The sequence below is a fragment of the Labeo rohita genome, chromosome 10 (assembly GCF_022985175.1).
Source record: "Labeo rohita strain BAU-BD-2019 chromosome 10, IGBB_LRoh.1.0, whole genome shotgun sequence".
Classification (NCBI taxonomy): domain Eukaryota; kingdom Metazoa; phylum Chordata; class Actinopteri; order Cypriniformes; family Cyprinidae; genus Labeo; species Labeo rohita.
Genome location: NC_066878.1, coordinates 12,722,703 through 12,742,845, shown reverse-complemented (window position 1 = coordinate 12,742,845; position 20,143 = coordinate 12,722,703). Strand labels below are relative to the sequence as shown.

At 37.1% G+C, this 20,143-nt stretch overlaps 1 protein-coding gene across 1 annotated transcript in view; it reads left to right on the top strand.

Annotated features, from left to right (window-relative positions):
- Positions 1-20,143, top strand: part of nlgn2b (neuroligin 2b) — a 103,823-nt gene that overhangs the window by 42,138 nt on the left and 41,542 nt on the right. Inside the window, exon 4 of the mRNA XM_051121840.1 lies at positions 18,400-18,453. Coding sequence (XP_050977797.1) covers positions 18,400-18,453 — 54 coding nt within the window. The remainder of the gene's footprint in view (positions 1-18,399; positions 18,454-20,143) is intronic.

The window sequence follows — 20,143 nt, the reverse complement described above, 5'->3', positions numbered from 1 at the left end:
GAAGTCACATTATGTGTGTTGATTCTAATGTGCAGCCGGCAGAAAACAAGACTGAGTGTCACGACAAAGCCGGCGTTTAAGGAGCTTGCAATGTGACATCTCATTTACACAGAACCAAAGCACAAACCTATAGTAAATTCACCAAAAAAATGTAACACTATTCATTCCCCGCCATACAACCGCTAGTATTTCCTACAGGCATGTGTCATTTGACTCTGAAAAAACGTGACGTGGAACTGTGCTTCAAAAACAGAGGTGGGGCCTTTTCTCGGTCACGTCGGGGGAAATTTGATTTCACCCAGACATGTTTCGTCAAGCAGATTGAAGCGTAACGCTCACTTCTCTTCATTCAAGGCTGCGCGCCAAATAAAAAATCCCTTTAATACAATCAATAAGGTGCGCAGCTATAAAAAAAGAATGGTAACAGTTCAATAGTCAGTTGAAGCTTGAAAGCATTATATAAATGTAGATTCGCTTAGCGAATCAACTGCAGGTTGGGAGAATGTTGCATTTGGGGTGTCATGATGTTGGTGAAGGTAAATAAATAAATAACCAGTAGGTCGACACTGCAGAAGAACTATGGTGTCAATAGCTTTCGTTGCAAGAACAAACCTCAAACAAATGCTGCTATTTCTGCCATCCTAGCAGCCCTTGATCGGGTGAAAATTGGATCAGGATTCTTCTGCAGGGGAACGAGAAATGGAGAGAAAGAAACAGAGAGGCAGCAAGGGAGAGAGTGTGTACATAAGATGCATACGCTCCTATTGTCTTCTCATTCTCCTCTAATTGGCACAAATATATAAGATTTGCTCTATTGTTTGTTTGAAAGGAGAGGTTTCTGCCACTGTGGGTCTGCTGGGAAGGTTGCGTGTGATAGAGATGCTGAATTATGGCCCGCGCTGATCAATATTCAATCAATGATGCTGGTGATTGATGACCCGGCCGTGACACGCAAGCATACACGCACTGGCCATGCTCCATTCTAATGCAGGGTTTTTCAAAAAATACACTCAGTATTGTACCAAATATCTTGAAATTATATCCCAATGAATGTCAGAATCACAGCAATTTTATAGAGAAGGCATTTCTGATATAATGGCAAGAAATCTGTTGTATCTACAGTTAGAGATCAGGTTTCAATTTAAAAAACAATCCAGGAAAGATGGACAAATTGCAAATTAGATCTCTTTGAAGGTGCACTCAGTAATTTAAAATAAATTGATGTACACAGTCATATCAGTATCCAAATGAAAGCTAAAATAATTCACTTGTCAAAGGAACAGTTTTTTATTTTTTTTAAAAATGATGCAAAACATTACATTTTGAAAATATAATATTACTGATGGATAAATGTTATTAATGCACCCACATTGATAGATGGGGTAAAAGTTCATTTTAGACCCTGCACCAGTTATTATAATAGACAAATAGGAATTTGACTATTAAACAGATTTTAATGCATCTAACTATTCTAAAACCAAACTGTCGTATAGCTAAAATCAATATATTCCACTCACATTCTTATTAGTTTTATGTGACTACTGTACGGCAGGGGTGTTTCCTCTGAGGAGGCAGTGTCTCCTCAAAATATTTGACGTGAAAAAATTTGTAGTTAATAAAAACAATGCTAATTTTAGAAAATATAACTTTGTCCAACAGCGACACCAGCAAGTAAAGTTACAGCGGGAGTCCGCTTTTCTCTCGCCAGACCCCCTAATGCGTGCAGTGAGTTTGGTGGAAAGGTAATTGAGGATGAATAGGGGAAAGTCACGGTATGATTGGATATAACTGGTAATGATTGGCTGTGATTGGTTCATGTGATAAATCTAGCCTCCTGTGTTTGTGCATGTTACGTGTTCGCAAATCAGTCTGAATTAACAATATAAAGCCGTTAACGGGAAGACTAATTTTAAAATAGTAAACAACTGATACACTTAGATATAACCACTTTGGTATGTCAAAATAAGATCTAAAATGGCATGAAAACATAATCACTGCTGATGATACAGATGTCTTATTTGCTTCTATTTTTATTTTTTTCCAGTGACATTATTAAAATGAATATGGATTCTTGTATAGAAATTAATAGAAGTTGTAACTTTTATGATTGTGGTTATAACAATTGAAATCCTGTCTTTTATATAAATGAGACAATTACCAGTTACTCTAGAATGCATTAGCACACATATTAGCTGGACCAGCCTGAAAATAGTCATTTTTAGCTTTTAAAGGGCTCATGCCCATTTTCCAGAAAGTTGATGTGATTCTTAAGAGTCTTAATGAGAAGTCTATAACAGATTTTGGTTAAAATGTCTCAGTGGTATTGTAAAAAGCCCTTTTTACCTTGCCAAAATCAAACCTTTGTAGAGAGAGCCGTTCTGTTGCATTTGCCTTTAAATGCTAATGAGCTCTGCTCAACCCGCCCCTCTCTTCTGTGGGGTGACGAGCCGTCCTGTTTACTTTAGCTGTATTTAGCCACAAAACTTGCTAACTAGCACATTTTTAAGAAAGGTGATTTGCAAATATGCATAAAAAACCCTTAGACTCACTTTTGCTGTAGGTGAAGCTGGATCAAGAATGATTTGTGCGAACACAGACGCGTTTATGTAGATCGTCGGGCGCATTTCCTTCTAAAACAAAAGTAACATTAATCCTCTGCATCTTCAGCGGCTCAGATGTCGTGAGTAAATGACGACTGCTATGTTCATTATTACATCCAACAACAAAACACCTCAACTGCTCAATCGGAGACATTCCTGTCTTCCCAGTCAGGGTGGGTCTAAGGTAAGACGGTCTTGTCAATCAACTATCGTGGGAGCAGCCTTGGACAAGAAGCTGAGAATAGCTTGATTTGAAAAAGGGGATATTACTTACAAAGATAAAAAAAAATACCACTGGGTGGATTTTTATCATTATAGGGTGGTTGTGTACACATACTGCCAACATGTAAAAGTGAGTTTTGCATCCGATGCCCCCTTTAATGCTAAATAGGCTATTTTTATGATTGTGCTGTTGTCAGATTTTATTGTTTGTTATTGAAACATAATCTTTACAAGCCGTTTAGCAGATTTCGGTCTTTCTACACTGTACAGCTACTAGAGAATAGGTGCCTGGGGCTGTTATCAAGATGGCCGCCGAGTGAACTGACTTTGCCTAAAAGGGACAGGGATTTTAAGAGAAACTTCTAAAACAATGTTAATGCATGACTGAGAGCAAATCTGGAGCAGCCTCTGGAAAAAAAGAAGTGAATGTTAAAATTTGAATGTTATGATAGCTGCGGATCAGCTTTATTTCACCTCAGCGTTGAACAATAAACTCATGCTGTTCACTAACAAACATAGTTTCACAACCATGCAGATGTTCAGAAAAGCAAAATCCAGAATACTGCATTCATGCAGCTTCTGAGTGAGTGTGTGTGTGAGTGTGTGTATTCATACAATGTGACAGGATCAAATGTGTTTGTATTTGTCTAGTCAGTGGAATGTTTTGAACCCAAGCCCAGGGCAGATCAGATATCAGTTATATTGATGTGTTTGGCCGCAGCCGTGTTGTGTGTGGTGGTTTCAGAGCTGTGACACCGTCCACCTCCCCACAGTGCACAACAGCTGGCAAACCTTCGAAATACACATCTGCAACACGGCGCAGACACCCGTATAAACCCATACATATGTGCCTAAAGCCACTTTGCCGCAATCATATCATGTAGGGTGACGTGCACACACACATAGTGTAAACAGTCATTTCTTACTTGGACAAGGGTTGTAACCAATGCTGTGGATCATGACAATCCCCTGCAGGCAAATCTCCCATTATACTGTCTCCTTCTTTCTCTTTCTCCCATATTTTTCTTTTCCCCCTTAAGTACAGTACAGTTCAGCTGCATACGAAAATTTGTCTTGCTGTTTTCCCTATCGGATCACTCCAAACAACTGCAGGCAATTCACTGAGAATTAATTGTGGCCACTGATAGCGGCACTTGTTTGCACGCTCTGTTTGTTATTGTACCGCCCGAGACGTATTGTTAAAACTAAACAAGTTGCGCAAATCAGGTAACAGCGCAATTGTGTAACAAAATCTGTGCTGAATGCAGTTTGCATGATGCAGTTTCCACTTTTGTGGGTTGGTTCTGAGCTCTTGAAAGTGGAGGACGCAGCATGGCTGCTACACACACCAAAAATTTGGTTCTTCAGCAGTTCTTTGGGGTTGTTGAGGTGCTATATAGCACCACTGCCATACAAAGAACCCCTGTATAGTTCTTTACAGGTTCTCTAACTCTGTCTTAGTCTTTTAGTTTAGTTGGGGAAAGGAAAAAAACAACTTTAAAATACAGTGTATTTTTTCCCACCATTTAAGGAAATATTCCAGGGCACAAAAGACTTTTTGACCTCAGAAAAGCTTAGAATTGATTCAAAACAGCTTTTGCCATTGCAGCAAATTCCCATTCATAGCAAACATGAGAGTGGAGGAACACTAAAATCTAAGAAGGAGAATGGGGTTCCCCTACCTCTTCTAGATAGCACTATTTGACAAAGGTGCTGCTTTAGCAGCTTTAAAGAAAGGTGCTATAGCACTTAAAGTGTTTTCCCTATGATTATAAGCCAATGAGCCACTTTAAGTGCTATTTCACAACATTTTTGTTTAGAGTGTAGGTGGTTTGCTATTTATTTATATTTTTCTCAAATCAAATCTCACAGAAGCTCACATTTCACAAAAAAAGGAAAAGACACAGTTGAGGTCAAAAGTTTACATACACATTGCAGAATCTGCAAAATGTTAATTATTTTACCAGAATATCATATGATTGCGGGGATCATATAAATTGCATGTTATTTTTTATTTAGTACTGACCTGAATAAGATATTTCACATTTAACAAGTTTACACATAGTACACAGGAGAAAATAATAGTTGAATTAATAAAAATTACCCTGTTCAAAAGTTCAAATTCTTGATTCTTAATACTGTGTTATTTCCTGAATGATCCACAGCTGTGTTTTTTGTTTAGTGATAGTTGTTCATGAGTCCCTTGTTTGTCCTGAACAGTTAAACTCCCGCTGTTCTTCATAAAAAATCCTTTAGGTCCCACTTATTCTTTGGTCTTTCAGCATTTTTGTGTATTTAAACCTTTTCCAACAAAGACTGTATGATTTTGAGATCTATCTTATCACACTGAGGACAAGTGATGAACTTATATGCAACTATTACAGAAGGTTTATTTGCTTACTGTTTCTCCAGAAGAAAACCCAATGCACTGAGAGCTGGGAGGGTGTAAATTTAAATTATTTTGTCCTCTGGGAAACATGTAACTACCTTCTGTAGCTTCTGAAGGGCAGCACTAAATGAAAAAAAAAAGATATTTAGGCAAAATAAGAAAAATGTACACATCTTCATTCTGTTCAAAAGTTTTCACCCCCGGCTCTTAATGAGTCGTGTTTCCTTCTGAAGCATCAGTAAGCGCGTGAACCTTCTGTAATAGTTGCATATGAGTCCCTCAGTTGTCCTTAGTGTGAAAAGATGGATCTCAAAATCATAAAGTCATTGTTGGAAAGGGTTCAAATACACACACAAAAAAACCACACAGCTGTGGATCATTCAGGTAACAACACAGTGTTAAGAATCAAGCGTATGTAAACTTTTGAAAGGGGTCATTTTTATAAATTCAACTATTATTTTCTCTTGTGGGCTATATGTAAATGTCTTTTTTGTGAAATGTCTTATTCAGGTCAGTACTAAATAAAAAAAATAATAACATCCCCTTTTTTTGGTAGAATAATTAACATTTTGCAGATTCTGCAAGGTGTATGTAAACTTTTGACCTCAACTGTATATATATACTGCCTTTCAAAAGTCTGAGGTCAGTACTTTTTTTTTTAAATAAAAAAAAAAAAACAAAAGAAAGAAAAAACAGTAATATAGTGGAATATTATTTCAATGTAAAATAACTGTTTCTATGTGAATATATTTGAAATATAAAATATATTCTGTGATGCAAAGCTGAACATTCAGCATCATTACTTCAGTCTTCAGTGTCACATGATCCTTCAGAAATCATTCTAATACGCTGATTTATTATCAGTGTTGAAAACAGTTGTGCTGCTTAATATTTAGTTGAAACCTGTGATACTTTTTTTAGGATTCTTTAATAAATAAAAAGTTTAAAAGAACAGCGTTTATTTAAAATAGGAATCTTTTAGAACAATATGAACTACCATTTAAAAGTTTGTGGTCAGTATTTTTATTCTTTCTTTTTTTTGAAAGAAATGAATACTTTTATTCACCAAGGATGATCACCAAAAAAGTGATAGCGAAGACATATTGTTAGAAAGGATTTCTATTTTGAATAAATGCTGTTATTTTTACCTTTTTATTCATCAAAGAATCCTGGAAAAAAAAGAATCAGAGGTTCCAAAAAATATTAAGCAGCACAACTGTTTCCAACATTGATAATAAAAGTAATAAATCAGCATATTAAAATGATTTCTAAAGGATCATGTGACACTGAAGACTGGAGTAACGGCTGATAAAAATACAGCGTTGCATCACAGGAATAAATTATATTTTGAAATATATTTTTAAAAATGTTCTTTTTTTTATTATTGTAAGATTTCACCCCTATATTTTTGCCTCTATATATGACTTCCTCTCCTTCAACCTGTTTTATTGTGTGTCAGGCAAAAAGTCAGATAACTAATAGTTATATCATCTCTCTTCCAACCATATGAGGTATCAATTATGTCTGTAGGACAAACAATGAAGGATGCATCACAAACCAAAGTTCAGTTTTTATCGCTAGGGGTTTATTTTGAATCCTAAGTATGAGCAATAGCAGTTCCGTTTGCTGTAGCACGTACCGCTAACAACATGGCAGCCCCTCTTTTACAGTGAAAGGTCTATTAGAGCCAACAGCTCTACACAGATGCACACACATCTTTTATCTCCAGCTGTGCTCTGTGTGGGAAGGCAGCTGTGTTCTCGTCTAGCCGACTCTGTTAGTCCCTGCCATAGTTCTGCCTCCGTCAAACACCCAGAATCCTCCATTTTTATTACCGGTTCGACGAGCGTTTACCGTCCATACGCTTTATTAAAAGCTATATTTCAGAGCACAGCGTGATGCAGCAGACGCAGACAGCTCACCAGAGAGAAAGAGCGAACGGGAGATAGATAGAGCGCGACAGGAGAGAGAGAGAAAGAGGAAGAGAAGGATGACACTTGTTTGAGTGGGAGCAGCTGGGAGATTGCTAGCAGTAACTGAAGGTTTATGTCATGGAGATATGGACAGTCTTCTTCTCACTCGCCCACAGGCACCGAACGGCAAAGAAACACGGCTCTGCGCGCTCATACGCACACGCGTGCTCGATGACCTCATTTACAAGGAGCTCTTGGAGACGATTACAACGGTGATTCGTCCCTCTCCTGAAATTTCACTGAAAAACTGGCCATTACATCATGTCACTTGAGGCTGCGCTCACCTCCTTACTGGGTGACTTTAAAAACAACATGAAATGGTATCCGCAACCCATTTCGCTCCTGTAATGTGACATTTTTCAGTGAAACAGACTGTTTAGCGGGAATGGTGATGTAAGCTGCGGCTTGATTGTATCCATTTGGATTTGATTGGATGCTGAAAAGTGGGCTATTATATTACAGCTAATATTGTTTTCCATACTCACACGGTTTTGTTTACATCCAAGGGTGTTTATATCATAATACCTGGAAAAAGAACCAATTCTTTTTCATTTATATCATGCATATTACTAGCATATTGGCTGTTTGTTTTTGCTTATAAATCACATATTAAAGGAGAAGTCCACTTCCAAAACAAAGATTCACATATAATGCACTCACCCCCTTGTCATCCAGGATGTTCATGTCTTATTATGTTTTTTTGAGGAAAACATTTCTACAATTTTCTCCATGTAATGGACTGGCATGGTGCCCTGATTTTGAACTTTCAAAAGGCAGTTTAAATGCGGCTTCAAACGATCCCAAATGTGGTCGTAAACAATCCCAGCCGAGGAAGAAGGGTCTTATCTAACGAAATGATCGGTTATTTTCATTAAAGGGGTGCTATTATGCTTTTTCACTTTTTGAACTTTAGTCCATGTGTGGTGTGTATCCTTGGGTATAAAAAAGATCTACAAAGTTACAAATTTCAAAGTCCACTCCAAAAAGAGATATTTCGTTTTTAAAAAATCCCTTTTTAAGAACTACAACGAACGGCTCCTTTGGACTACAGTGTTTGTTTTCCGCATGCAATGATATCACAATGCAGTCCATTAGAATATCATTAAAATAAATTCCGCCCATGGAAATTCGAATTGTTGGAGGGAAGTTAGCCTAACTTGCGATGCAGTGCGGAGAACCGCTTCAGCGAGCCGCAGTGCGGCAGGTATAAACACAAGCATTGACTAGAGTTGCTGCTTCAGAGCTGTAACAGTTGAAACACATGCCGGAGCCACAATCTACTCCGGTTGCTGCGTCAGAGCCGTAACACCACAGACGTGTGCAATGTGTGGTAAGAGATTTATTCATCATACAGTGTAGATAGCTTCACTTATAACACAAGTGTTTTTTTAAAAATGCATAAACTTTCACTAGAATAGGCTAGGCTAATCAGTGATGATGTCTTTTGATAATGTTAGGCTGCTTTTAGCCTTATGCTGGAGCTGGTTTCATGCAATGAAACTAAGTGTGTAAACATTTAAATAACATTAGCACGATAATATCATGTATTAGCGATCTCGCAGGCTGATGATAGGACCCAACACTACTGTAGCATATTATTTACTCACCCTCCATGCATCCAAGGTGTATATGACTTCCTTCTTTCAGACGAATGCAATCAGAGTTATATTAAAATGTATGCTGGCACTCCCATGCTTTAGAATGGCATAGACGGGTGTTTCTTCTCATCAGTCCAAAACAAGTCCAATAATATGCATCCATCCATAATAAAAATTGCCTCACGCGGCTCTGGGGGGGTTAATAAAGGCCTCCTGTAGCAAATCAATGTGTTTTTGTAAGAAAAATATCTATATTTAAAACATAAGAATCACTTTAATCTAGCTTGCGCTAACAGTTTTACATGGAACTTGCTTCTTTGACAAGGGGCGTGGCAGTACTGAAATACCATCTAAGCTGTTCGCCAATCTCAACGCAGTGGGACAGCTAACCAATCACAACACATTCCGTTTTTCGGAAGGCAGGCCTTCTTTAAACCCAAAACTAATCGAGCCTTATGTGCCAGGCTGTTCTATATATATAGAACAGTGGTGTATGTGTTTTGAAATGTGTCATCTTTGCTTATGGCTGCTCAGTTTTGCACATAATGGTTTTTGATCCATTCACCAAGCCCTTCAAAAAAGCACAATATGTAAGATTTTTGGATTAAAATATCCCCAAACCACTAGAACAGTATTATATATTTTGTTGACTTGTGCACTTACATTATCCCACATATTTCCAAGAACATTTAAATCCAGAGAAATAAGCAATTTTAACTAGTGACCCATCCCTTGTCATTTTGTTGCCTGCGAGTGATGTCACACTCTCGATTTCCAGTTTTATTTTGTTGAAAACGTTTAAACACCCAAGATACTTTAATTTGTTATGCATTTTATTACACAGGTGACAAATTAACAGGCGCTCTGTAGCTGTGAAAATTACTTGCTGTGCCTTTAAAATACTTTTACAGTGCCTTGCAAAAGTATTCATACCCCTTCATTTTTTAATGTTTTGTTGTGTTGCAGGCTTATGTTAAACTGCTTTAAATGACTTTTTTCCACATCAGTCTACATTCCATACACCATAATGATAAAGCAAAAAACAGGTTTGTAACAACTTAGCAAATTTATTAGAAATAAGAAACTGAAATGATTCCATTGCATAAGTATTCATACCCTTTTCTGGGACACTTGAAATTTAGCTCAGGAGCATTCAGATTGCTTGTAGATGTTACTACACTTCGAGTGGAGTTAAACTGTGGCAGATTAATTTAAATGAGTATGATTTGGAAAGACACAAGCATCTCAGAAAAGGTCTAACAGCTGAAAATGCATATCAGAGCAAAAACCAACTCCTGAGGTCAAAAAAACTGCCTAGAGAGCTCAGAAACAGGCTTGTGTCAAGGTACAGATCTGAGGAAGTGTTAAGAAAAAAATTCTGCTGCATTGAAGGTTCACAGAAGCATGTAGTCTCCATTATCCAGATTAGAACAACCACAATTCTTCCTAAAGCTGGCCTCCTGTTTAAACTGAGCAATTGGTGGAGAGGGGGCTTAGTCATACTGGTGACCAAGAAGCTGATGGTCACTCGACTTGAGCTCCATGATCATATATGCAGATAGAAGAAACTTACAGAAGGACAGACATCACTGCAACACTCCACCAATCTGGTCTTTATGGGAGTGTGGCCAAACTCAATCAACTCCTCATGTGAAGACACATGAAAACCCACTTGGAATTTGCAAAAGAGCATCTAAAGGACCCTCAGACTGCGAGAAACAAGATTCTCTGACCTGATGAACCTCAATTCCAACCATTAAGTTTGAAGGAAACCAAGCACTGCTCATCACCTGCAGAGTACCATCCTAAAAGTAAAGTGTGCTGGTAGCAGCCTCATGCTGTGGGTTTTTTTTTTTTTTTTTTTTTTTCCCAGCCGCAGGGACTGAGTGAAGAAAAGCTTAAAATATTGAGATAGCCTTAATAAAAACCCAGTCCAGAGCATTCAGAACCTCAGACTGGGCAGAATGTTCACCTTCCAACAGGACAATGACCCTAAGCTCACAGCAAGAGTGGCTTATAGACAACTCTTTGAATGTCCTTGAGTGGCCCAGCCAGAGTCTTGGCTTGAACGCAATCAAAAATTTCTGGAGTAACCTGAAAACATCTGCCAGCCCCCATCCAAGCTGACAGAGCTTGAGACCTGAAGAGGTGAGGAGAAGAATGGCAGATAATTGCCAAATGCAGATGTGCAAAACTTGTCGCATCATACCCAAAAAGACTTGAGGCTGTGAAGGTGCTTCAACTCAGTACTGAGTTAAGGGTATGAATACTTATGCAATGTACTTATTTCAGTATTTTATTTTTAATAAATTTGCAAAGTTGTCCCAGATCTGTTATGTGCTTTGTTATTATGGTGTATGAGTATATGAGTGTAGATTAATGTGGGAAAAAAGTCATTTAAAGCAGTTTAATATAAGGCTGCAACATAGCAAAACATGAAAGAATGAAGGGGTATGAATACTTTTGCAAGGCACTGTATGTGTTGCTTAAAAAACAAAAATACACAGCTGCAAGGATGATGTCATTTTGTAGGCCAGCCAGGAAATTAGCATAGCTTCCAGGAAGTTAGCTTTGGTCTTTGAAATATTGCTGAAAATAAACTTTGTGACCAACCAAAAGTTAATGATCCTTACACATTTTGTTAATCGAGATTATCCAGATTATCAACAAGATCCAAGATTATACACAAGTAAAAAGCTGATGTTAGGCTAAAAACAGACTACACCACAGTCACATGACTTCAACGTCACTATCACATATGTAAAATCTACAAGTTAGAAAGTTTGAGTTTAAATAGTTTGCAAGACTGTGAGTTTAAACACAAAGAGGCTGTAAAATCAGACTAGCGAGTAGATGAGTTTTCCTGTTCGGCATGATGATATTTAATGTCCCTGACAATCTCCGTAGTCCCACAATTTGCGCTTAACTGGTTTGGGAAAAAAATAACGCGATTAGCATGTCACGCATCAATTTCATTTTGAAGGTGTCCAGACAAATTACTTCCTGGAGGCTTGATGTGTCACGCCTGGTTAGGACACTGTTAGTTACCACAGTCACACTATATTCTATTCAGCCACTAGTGTGACAAGACATTTCATTGGTGATGTGGTTTGTAATTCCGTAGTGTTGTGCTGGTAAGCCCCGCCCACATCAGAATCTCACTGGTCAAATTTTGCTACACAGCTGATAATTAAACATCAGACATGCTCTGATTGAGCTGTATTTTTGTTTTAAGACAAAATACAGCCGCTGGAAACTGGACATGTCATGTCTGGTTAGGAGTTAATACAAAACAGAAAGAAAGAAACTGCCGTAGCTATTGTTTAGTGGCTCATCTAGTGTCTTTAATGGAGGGGAGATATATATTGAGCACATGACATCAGCCCTTCAAGGCAGATTGCTTTCATGTACGGTTTTTCTAGGTCTGCTCCCCTTGCAGACAGTGAGAGGAAGACAGAGAGAGAAAAAAGCAGAAAGAGAGACAGAGAGAATATACTGAAGACATTTTTACACAGCAAGCCTGTCAGGGAGGACAAACCTGCTGGTTACACTGGGATGGCGTACTGCCGGGTTTCCTGTCACGCACTCCTGTCAAAAAAATACCAAATACACACTCGCTCACACACACTTTCTCAGGAAAGAAAGTGTTTACCGCACAAACTGTTCAGTGGTTCAACATGCACACTTGAAATCCACTGCCATCTCTCAGACTGGGAGTAACGCCACATTTGCGGAGCCTGGTTTTTCCTTTCCGACTGTCGCCGCACCAGGCGCTCACCAGCCCACGTACCACCCAAGACTCATCCCACGTAAATGATCTTTCCTCCATTTTAAGTCTTCATTATAATGCTTTCCGCTCTACTTCCACATCGACGGCATCTCTCGTGCCTTCTTTCACTTAGAGAGGAATTCTGGGCCTTAGTTTTAAAGCTGGTGCATCGTCTTCAAAGGCCAGCAGGATTAGGTTTCTGGGAAAAGCCTGAGCCCTAATGGAGGGTGTAGACCATATAGACGGAAGCAGTAACCAGTAAAATAGTGAAAGCTTGATCTCCAAGTGCTTTAAGCATCGATAAAGTGCTGACGTTGCTGAGACTTAATCACACACACACACGCCCGCTTCATACTCCCATCAACCTGTCTCCTGCTCTCCAGCCTTTACTGGAAGAACTGACCTGAGATGGTGAATTGAATTGAAAATCACGTCAGCATTGATCGAGTCTCAAAGCTTAAGTGCAACTCAGGAGAAGATTCAGCTCAGAGGAACATGCGAGAAGGTGCACAAGCGCAACAAAATGAGGAAAAAGCATGTTTTGTTTATTTTATCATGCATACACTGAATAAAATTTGGTGTAGGATTTACATTGAAACTATTTTGACTCAGAAAGTACTCAAAAAAATACTCCAAATGATCTTTGTTTTATTTACAACCTAAATAAACCTTTTTTTCCCACTGTATTTATGACAAAAACGTACCTGTGGGAACTTTTTTGTGAAGGGCGAAATGCGTACCAATAAATACAGTACAAATCACTGCCGTTTCCAACATAAATGAACACTAGAGTTGGAAAAACAGTGAGCACATGTAATCGTAAGCGCCATTTAGTGGACATTTCACATTAAATATGTCACAAAACGTACATGGCGCAATGTATTTTGCGTCTTGCAAAAAAGTTCCCACAGGTACGTTTTCGTCATGAGATCAGGTTGGTAATTTCTGTTAGGTACCACTAGAGCCACAAAACGGTGTACTTTAGCGGATGCTGAAGGCATTACTCTTAGCGACCTCAAGAGGACAAAGTGTCTTGTTCCCTTCTCAGGGAACCATGATTACATGTGAAACTTGAGATGTTCCCTTCCGAGGGAACTCGAACTGCGTCCTCTTGCAATTTCATTCTGATTTTCCAAGTTATATATATTTATATATTATATACTTAAAGGTAAAGTATGTGATTTCTGTTAGGTGCCACTAGAGGCACAGAATTGTAAAAACAGTTCCCTTTTGAGGGAATTCGAACTGCATCCTCTAGCAGATGCTGTAGGTGTTCCCCATAGCGACCTCAGGAGGATGCAGTGTCTCGTTCCCTTCTCAGAGAACCATGATTACATGCAGAACCTGAGACGTTCCCTTTCGAGGGAACACGAACTGCGTTCTCTTGCGGTTGCTATGGGGAACATCTTCAGCGTCCGCCTTCAGCGTCCTTCTCAGGGAACCATGGTTACATGTGTAACCTGAGACATTTTTAAGATGGTTTCGCAAACACTTGTTGCATCTATTTTCGGTCAGATAGAAACAGTCCAATTCTCACGCAATAGAGTGCAAAAGTGACCGCCAACTTTTTCAGTGAACTTGTTCCAGAAGGATTTTTTTCCCAACCTGATCACATGACGAAAACATGCCTGTGGGAACTTTTTTGCAAGACACAAAATATGTACCGCCATGTGTATTTTGTGACACATTCATTGTGAAATGTTCACTGAGTGGCGCTAAAAGAGTGTTCGTTTTTTTCCCTGGAACAGATGAACGTACATGTTTTGTACATGTCACCGCAGTTCTGACTTGAAATGTCCGTTGAGTGGCGCTAAAACTCTAATACTCCGTGAGGTTTTAAAATAATGTACCATCTGCACTACACCTAAACCTACCTGATAGTTTGAAGAAAAGCAAATGTGACATAAAAACGCAATTGCAAGCATGTCATTTTAACTTGTTTTTTTCCATATCTCGTCTTTCAGCTCTTTCATCGTGAGTCATGTTTTTCACAGTATTCTTACCCAAGGATTCCGCATTTTAAGTCCAATTCTGTGTCGGTGAGCTACTAAGCAAGTTTGTTATATTCAGAAAGTGAAACATATGGAGCTGTAATCATAACTGTGTGATTTCAAGTAAAACGATTACAAGTACTCGCTGTTTTACCACCACTAGTGTTCATTTCTGTTGGAAACTGCAGTGATATGTACTTATTGGTAGGTATTTCGGGCCTTGAGAAAAAGTTCCCACAGATACGTTTTCGTCATGAGATCAGGTCAATTTTTCCTATAGATATTTTAAAAAATAATGTTTAACATAAAAAAAGCCATGAAGCAAAACAACAAGCTATGAGGTAAATCACATTTGATGAAGTATTTTTTTATCTGAAATTTTGGAATAAATATATAATTGCAAAATATGCGTACCATTATTTAGGTAGTTTGAGAGCGTAGGGAAACTAGTGTGATCTAAGAAATATTGATGCAAGTTTCTCTTCAGAATCATGGGTAATGTAGTTTTTCACCAGTAATTCTGCTGTTAAACATGATTATTTAAAAAGTAACTTGAAATAAAGTCTGATAGCTTCAACAAATCCATACAACATCGATTAACAACCTCGCAGCTCACAGTAGGTCTGTCTGTAATGGTTTATAAGTTATTGTTAAAAATCAGTTCCCCTATGGAGATGAATCGCGTTTTTACTTCTAGAAACTGTTGCACTATTTTTTGAGTCAGCGTTTCTGGTCTGGATACTCAACTCAGAAACTCAAAAGCCTCATGTTTCAGAATTTTAGTTCCAGGAAAATGGCGTACTTTTACTATTCTCTGCATATTAACTTGGGTTAAGAAAAATGATTACTACACTGAAAACATGACACTTTCCCTTTAAATGTAATTGTGAATGTGTATGTGCTTTAAGAAAAAAATCAGGTGAAGAGCATTTGAAGTGAGTTATACAGTTGTGCTGTATATATGTGCATTATATGTGTGTTAGACAGACTGGACTGGGTGAGAATTATACGCACTGCAATGACAAATGGGATTTGTGTTTGTGTGTGTGTGTGTGGTCTATTGGTGTGGAGAGCCTGTGTAGCAGATAAACGGTAAATAAATGGAGACGATTTCTATCTCGTCTCTTACAGGCCCACCGCCAGTACTGAGGGAGGGGGTAGGGGGTCATGCTGATAATACCCATTAATGGCTGTCGCCACACAAACATTTAGCATTTAACCTGAGTTAGCGACAGATGCTAATGTGTCTGGCTGCACCAGATCCTCTCAGCTCCAGTCCTGAAGAAGCCAGTGACAGAATGCTATTCTGTTGCAATACAGACTAAAGCACCTGCTGATAAATGCTAGGATCTGTTTCTTTGGGGTGAATTAGACCAGGAATTAGAAGAAACCTACAGACTGATAACTAGCAGCATTTAGAATTTTGTCTGTTAGTACAGTATCATTCAGCACCTGAATTTCAATACTATAGCTACATGCGAACTAGAGTTTAAGTTATAGTTTAGTAAAAGTATAGTAACCATGTTTTTTTTTTTTTTTTTGTTTTTTTGGCAGATTGATTAATATTTGTATAACCACATTTTTACTACAAATACCATGGTTAACTATGCTTAGTGTAGCAAACCCATAGTTAATTTGTGGTTATGCATGGTTTAAGTACAAAAAACATTTTTTATTTTTTTGTTTTATTTGTAGTAAAACCATGGTTAATTTTCATAAGGGACAACAATTATTGTTTCAATAAAGTTATTCATGAAATGAAATACTGTTGCTAGGGTATGATTAAAATATCATGTACTGTACCAGGCTTTTAATATGGCACTCCAAAGCACTGCAAAAAAATACCAGGGTAATACCATAATAATCATCTACAAACCATGGCATATTTTTATAACCAGTGTAGTATATTTATGTCATAGCATTTGTTCATATTTTGAATTAGGTTTTATTTTTAGTAATATTTTATTTGCTTTTGTGATTTTTATTAATGTTCGGTGTGTTCTCTTTCTTTTCTTTTTTTTTTTTTTTTTTTTTTTTTTTTTAAATTGGGATTAAGCTTTAATTTTATTATAATCTTTAATTTGTATTTATTTTATCTAACTTAATTTTTTTCTTTCCGTTTTAGTAAACTTGCCAAGACAACCTTTTTGTAATTTTCTATTTTTTCTTTATGTTTTTGATGTACAAATTTTATTTATTTTATTTTCTTTGAGATTGTTTTCCATTTTTGTCCACATTTGTTTTTTTTTTTTTTCGTTTTCATTTTTCTATATTTTAATGTTTAAATAAAATTGTATTAATCAAAAAGCATGTCTGATTAAATAAAGTCATAAAACTTACACAATTTAACAGCAATTTAATAAAAGTTTCACAAAGTTTACATTTTTATAAAACATTTCTATAAAAAGTTTTCTCCCCTTAAAATCAGTGTTCTTTTACTTATTTATTTATTCAAATTCTGTTTTCCATTAGTTTTCTGGATTCCATTTTAATAGTTTCATTAAATATTTATTATTTTAAATATTCATTAAATAATCTTTAAATAATTTATCTTATTTAAAAAAAACGAATTTATTAGAACTATCATTCAATAATATATTTCTATCAAAAGTATTTCTGTCTGTTAAACTGTGCTTTTATTTTGACGGATTGCTGTAAAGACCTTTGAGTTTCGATATTTGTAAAATATGATATCACAACAGTTCTAGAGATTATGTAGTGTTTTCTCACAAGAAACTGTAAAATGCTCATGAAGTGACTCCCTCACGGAAAACACAGTATTTTTGCGACTTAATATTCACAGAAACTAGTTCATATCGTGTTTTGATTTAAGTGTACTGACCTACTTTTGATTCGTCAAATTCGGTGACATTCCACATTATATAGTAACGATTTTTTGAATCCTTCCGCGTTTTTCACATCACGGAAATCATAGAGCCTAGTAAAGTAATGTGTTATTATTATATATGCAAAATATATACAGAAAGATTATAAATGAAGTGAATTATGTATAAAAAACTTATTTTAACATGAATTTCATATGGTTACCATGGTCTTTTAATGCTGAAAAAAGGTTAGAAATGAGTCCTAGTCAAGTTTGTTGTCTTTTTTTACATTTCATATTTATTGAGCACTTTTTTTTGTTCATTGCTCTGAAGTGTGGAAAGAATTGATGTCAGTAATCCTGATTTTGACTTCAAATTCCATTTTGCAAAAGATGCTGGTACTGTTTAGAAATTTGAATGGTTAAAATGTTGGTTTATAGCTTTAAATGTGTGTCCTTGGCAGATGCTTTCTTAAGAGCATTACACAACACACTTGTTTATTTGTTTGTTTGTAAGACAGGAAAAGAGAGATCACAGTTTCAGCAGTCTTATCCTGTGAGGGGGAGTTACTGTCCCACAGGACATTAAGTCAGAGGACTCCTGAGGGCCGTTGCACTAAACGCAGCTTTGCTACAGCGTTTCCACATGTCTCATCACTTTCTCTCTCTGGGCACAAAGAAAGATGGCTGGACATTTGTCATTGAAAGCCTGGCATCTAACAAATGAGTGAGTGTGGAAGGGAAAACTGAGGAAGAAAAGAGGCAACACGGTAGCTGCTAGTAGAGATGTTAGCAAGTGTCACACCACCATCAGTTTCTCTCTCTCTTTCTATGAGTTTGTTGTCTGTTTTGCTCCTCTGCTTTGGCTGCTGTTTTTGATTCTTCTTTTCAATTGGGACACATGATCTCTTGCTAGTTTGTCATTTTTCTTGTTTTGCTGGTTTTGGAATTTTTTGCTCTTTTTGTTTAAGCGCAGTAAAATCTTTTTGAATTTTGTCTTTTCTCTTTCCCCCCCTTTTTGTCTTAACCCCAGGTCCGCTCACAAAAAAACACGATGAGTCTTCGATGAACAGACCGAGGGACGAAGGTATTTTTCTTGCATGTTTTTCCCTTTTTGTCTTGTTTTTCAGACTCTTTTTTGGGGGGCGGTTGTAATATGTGCCATTATTTCTCTTGATTATTTTGTCTTGTATGTTTTTGCATTTTGCTTCTAGCTCAACTAGCCAACACACACACACACACACACACGGACATAAGCTCAAGCATACATGCACTAATTCATGCACTGCTGATGTGGTTATTTGTGCTGCATATACTTTTAAGCTGTTCTCAAAAACAAATGATTCTGACATCATTTCATTACAACAGGCTTTTATTTTAGGAATAATCTCCCGTCGACGGTTATTAAGATTTCATTATACGTTTTGTGTCCTTTCTGATGAATGGCAAAGGATTAGCAAGAAATCAATAAACTACAAATCCCATCATCCCCCTGTGATTTAGTGCAATTTCATTGGCTGACATGCATCCAGCTGAGAATGCAGTAGAGTAGCTAATGCAGTAAGTCTGTAAAAGACAACAGGCTGGATTTGTTGCTTTTAGGAGCAGAGAAATAAATGAGTATTTAAAATGACTTCATATTAATATTATATCTTAAGATTGCCTAGATTATATCAATTCAAATTTAAAAATAATTGCACCGATCGTATTGCTCAGATGTTAATAATAAGATGAAAGTTGCAGACTAGTTCTTGTTGTGTATATGTGTGTGTTTACAGCATATACTGTGTGTCTGAGCTCATTTGTGGTTGTTTGTGTATTTGGGTGTCTTTGCAAATGTGTGTGTGCATGTTAATCACTCCATGTTACACTCTTTCACAGTTTCCACAAAATGTGTGTTTCTGTGTTGTGTTCAGGAAAAAAAAGGCTGGCAGCTGTGGTTGCCAGACACTCACTGTACATTAGAAATACAGAAAATACAGTGGCAGCATATTTTTCCTGTGCCAGTATATTTTTGTAGTTTATGACGGTAGACTATATATATATATATATATATATATAATTTTACCAACCCATAGGAAGTACTTAAAGGATTAGTTCACTTTATTTACTCACCCTTCTGTCATGTTCATGTCTTTCTTTCTTCAGTCGAAAAGAAATTAAGGTTTTTGAGGAAAACATTCCAGGATTTTTCCGCATATAGTGGACTTTAATGGGTTAAACGAGTTGAAGGTCCAGACTGCCGTTTCAATGCAGCTTCAAAGGGCTCTACACGATACCAGCTGAGGAATAAGGGTCTTATCTAGCGAAACGATCAATCATTTTCTAAAAGAATTTAAATTTATGTACTTTTCAACCACAAATCGAGGGGTGAGAACCAGAAAGGCATAACTGACGTTTCACCAGCTTTACAGGAAGGCCAAAACAAAAATTTACCATAGATTGATCTGACTTTGTGTACTTTTTAGTTGTTTATAATAAAAATTTGTACACACATGGATGACAGTATACTTTTGCCAGTAGAAAGAGCTCATCAAGAGCTTTCATTTAATGTATATATATTTCCATTTCACCCAAAATGTCACTTACGCCCTTCTGGTTCTCACCCTTCGAAATGCTCGTCTTGCATTAGCGTGACCTCACGCATTATGTAGTCATGTTGGAAATGTCACACATGACATAGGAAAAAGTACTGTCCCAGTGTTTACAAAATGAACGTGCAAAAAAGTCAAACCCCCTTTACAAAAAACGATAAAAAAATGATGTTGGACGATTTT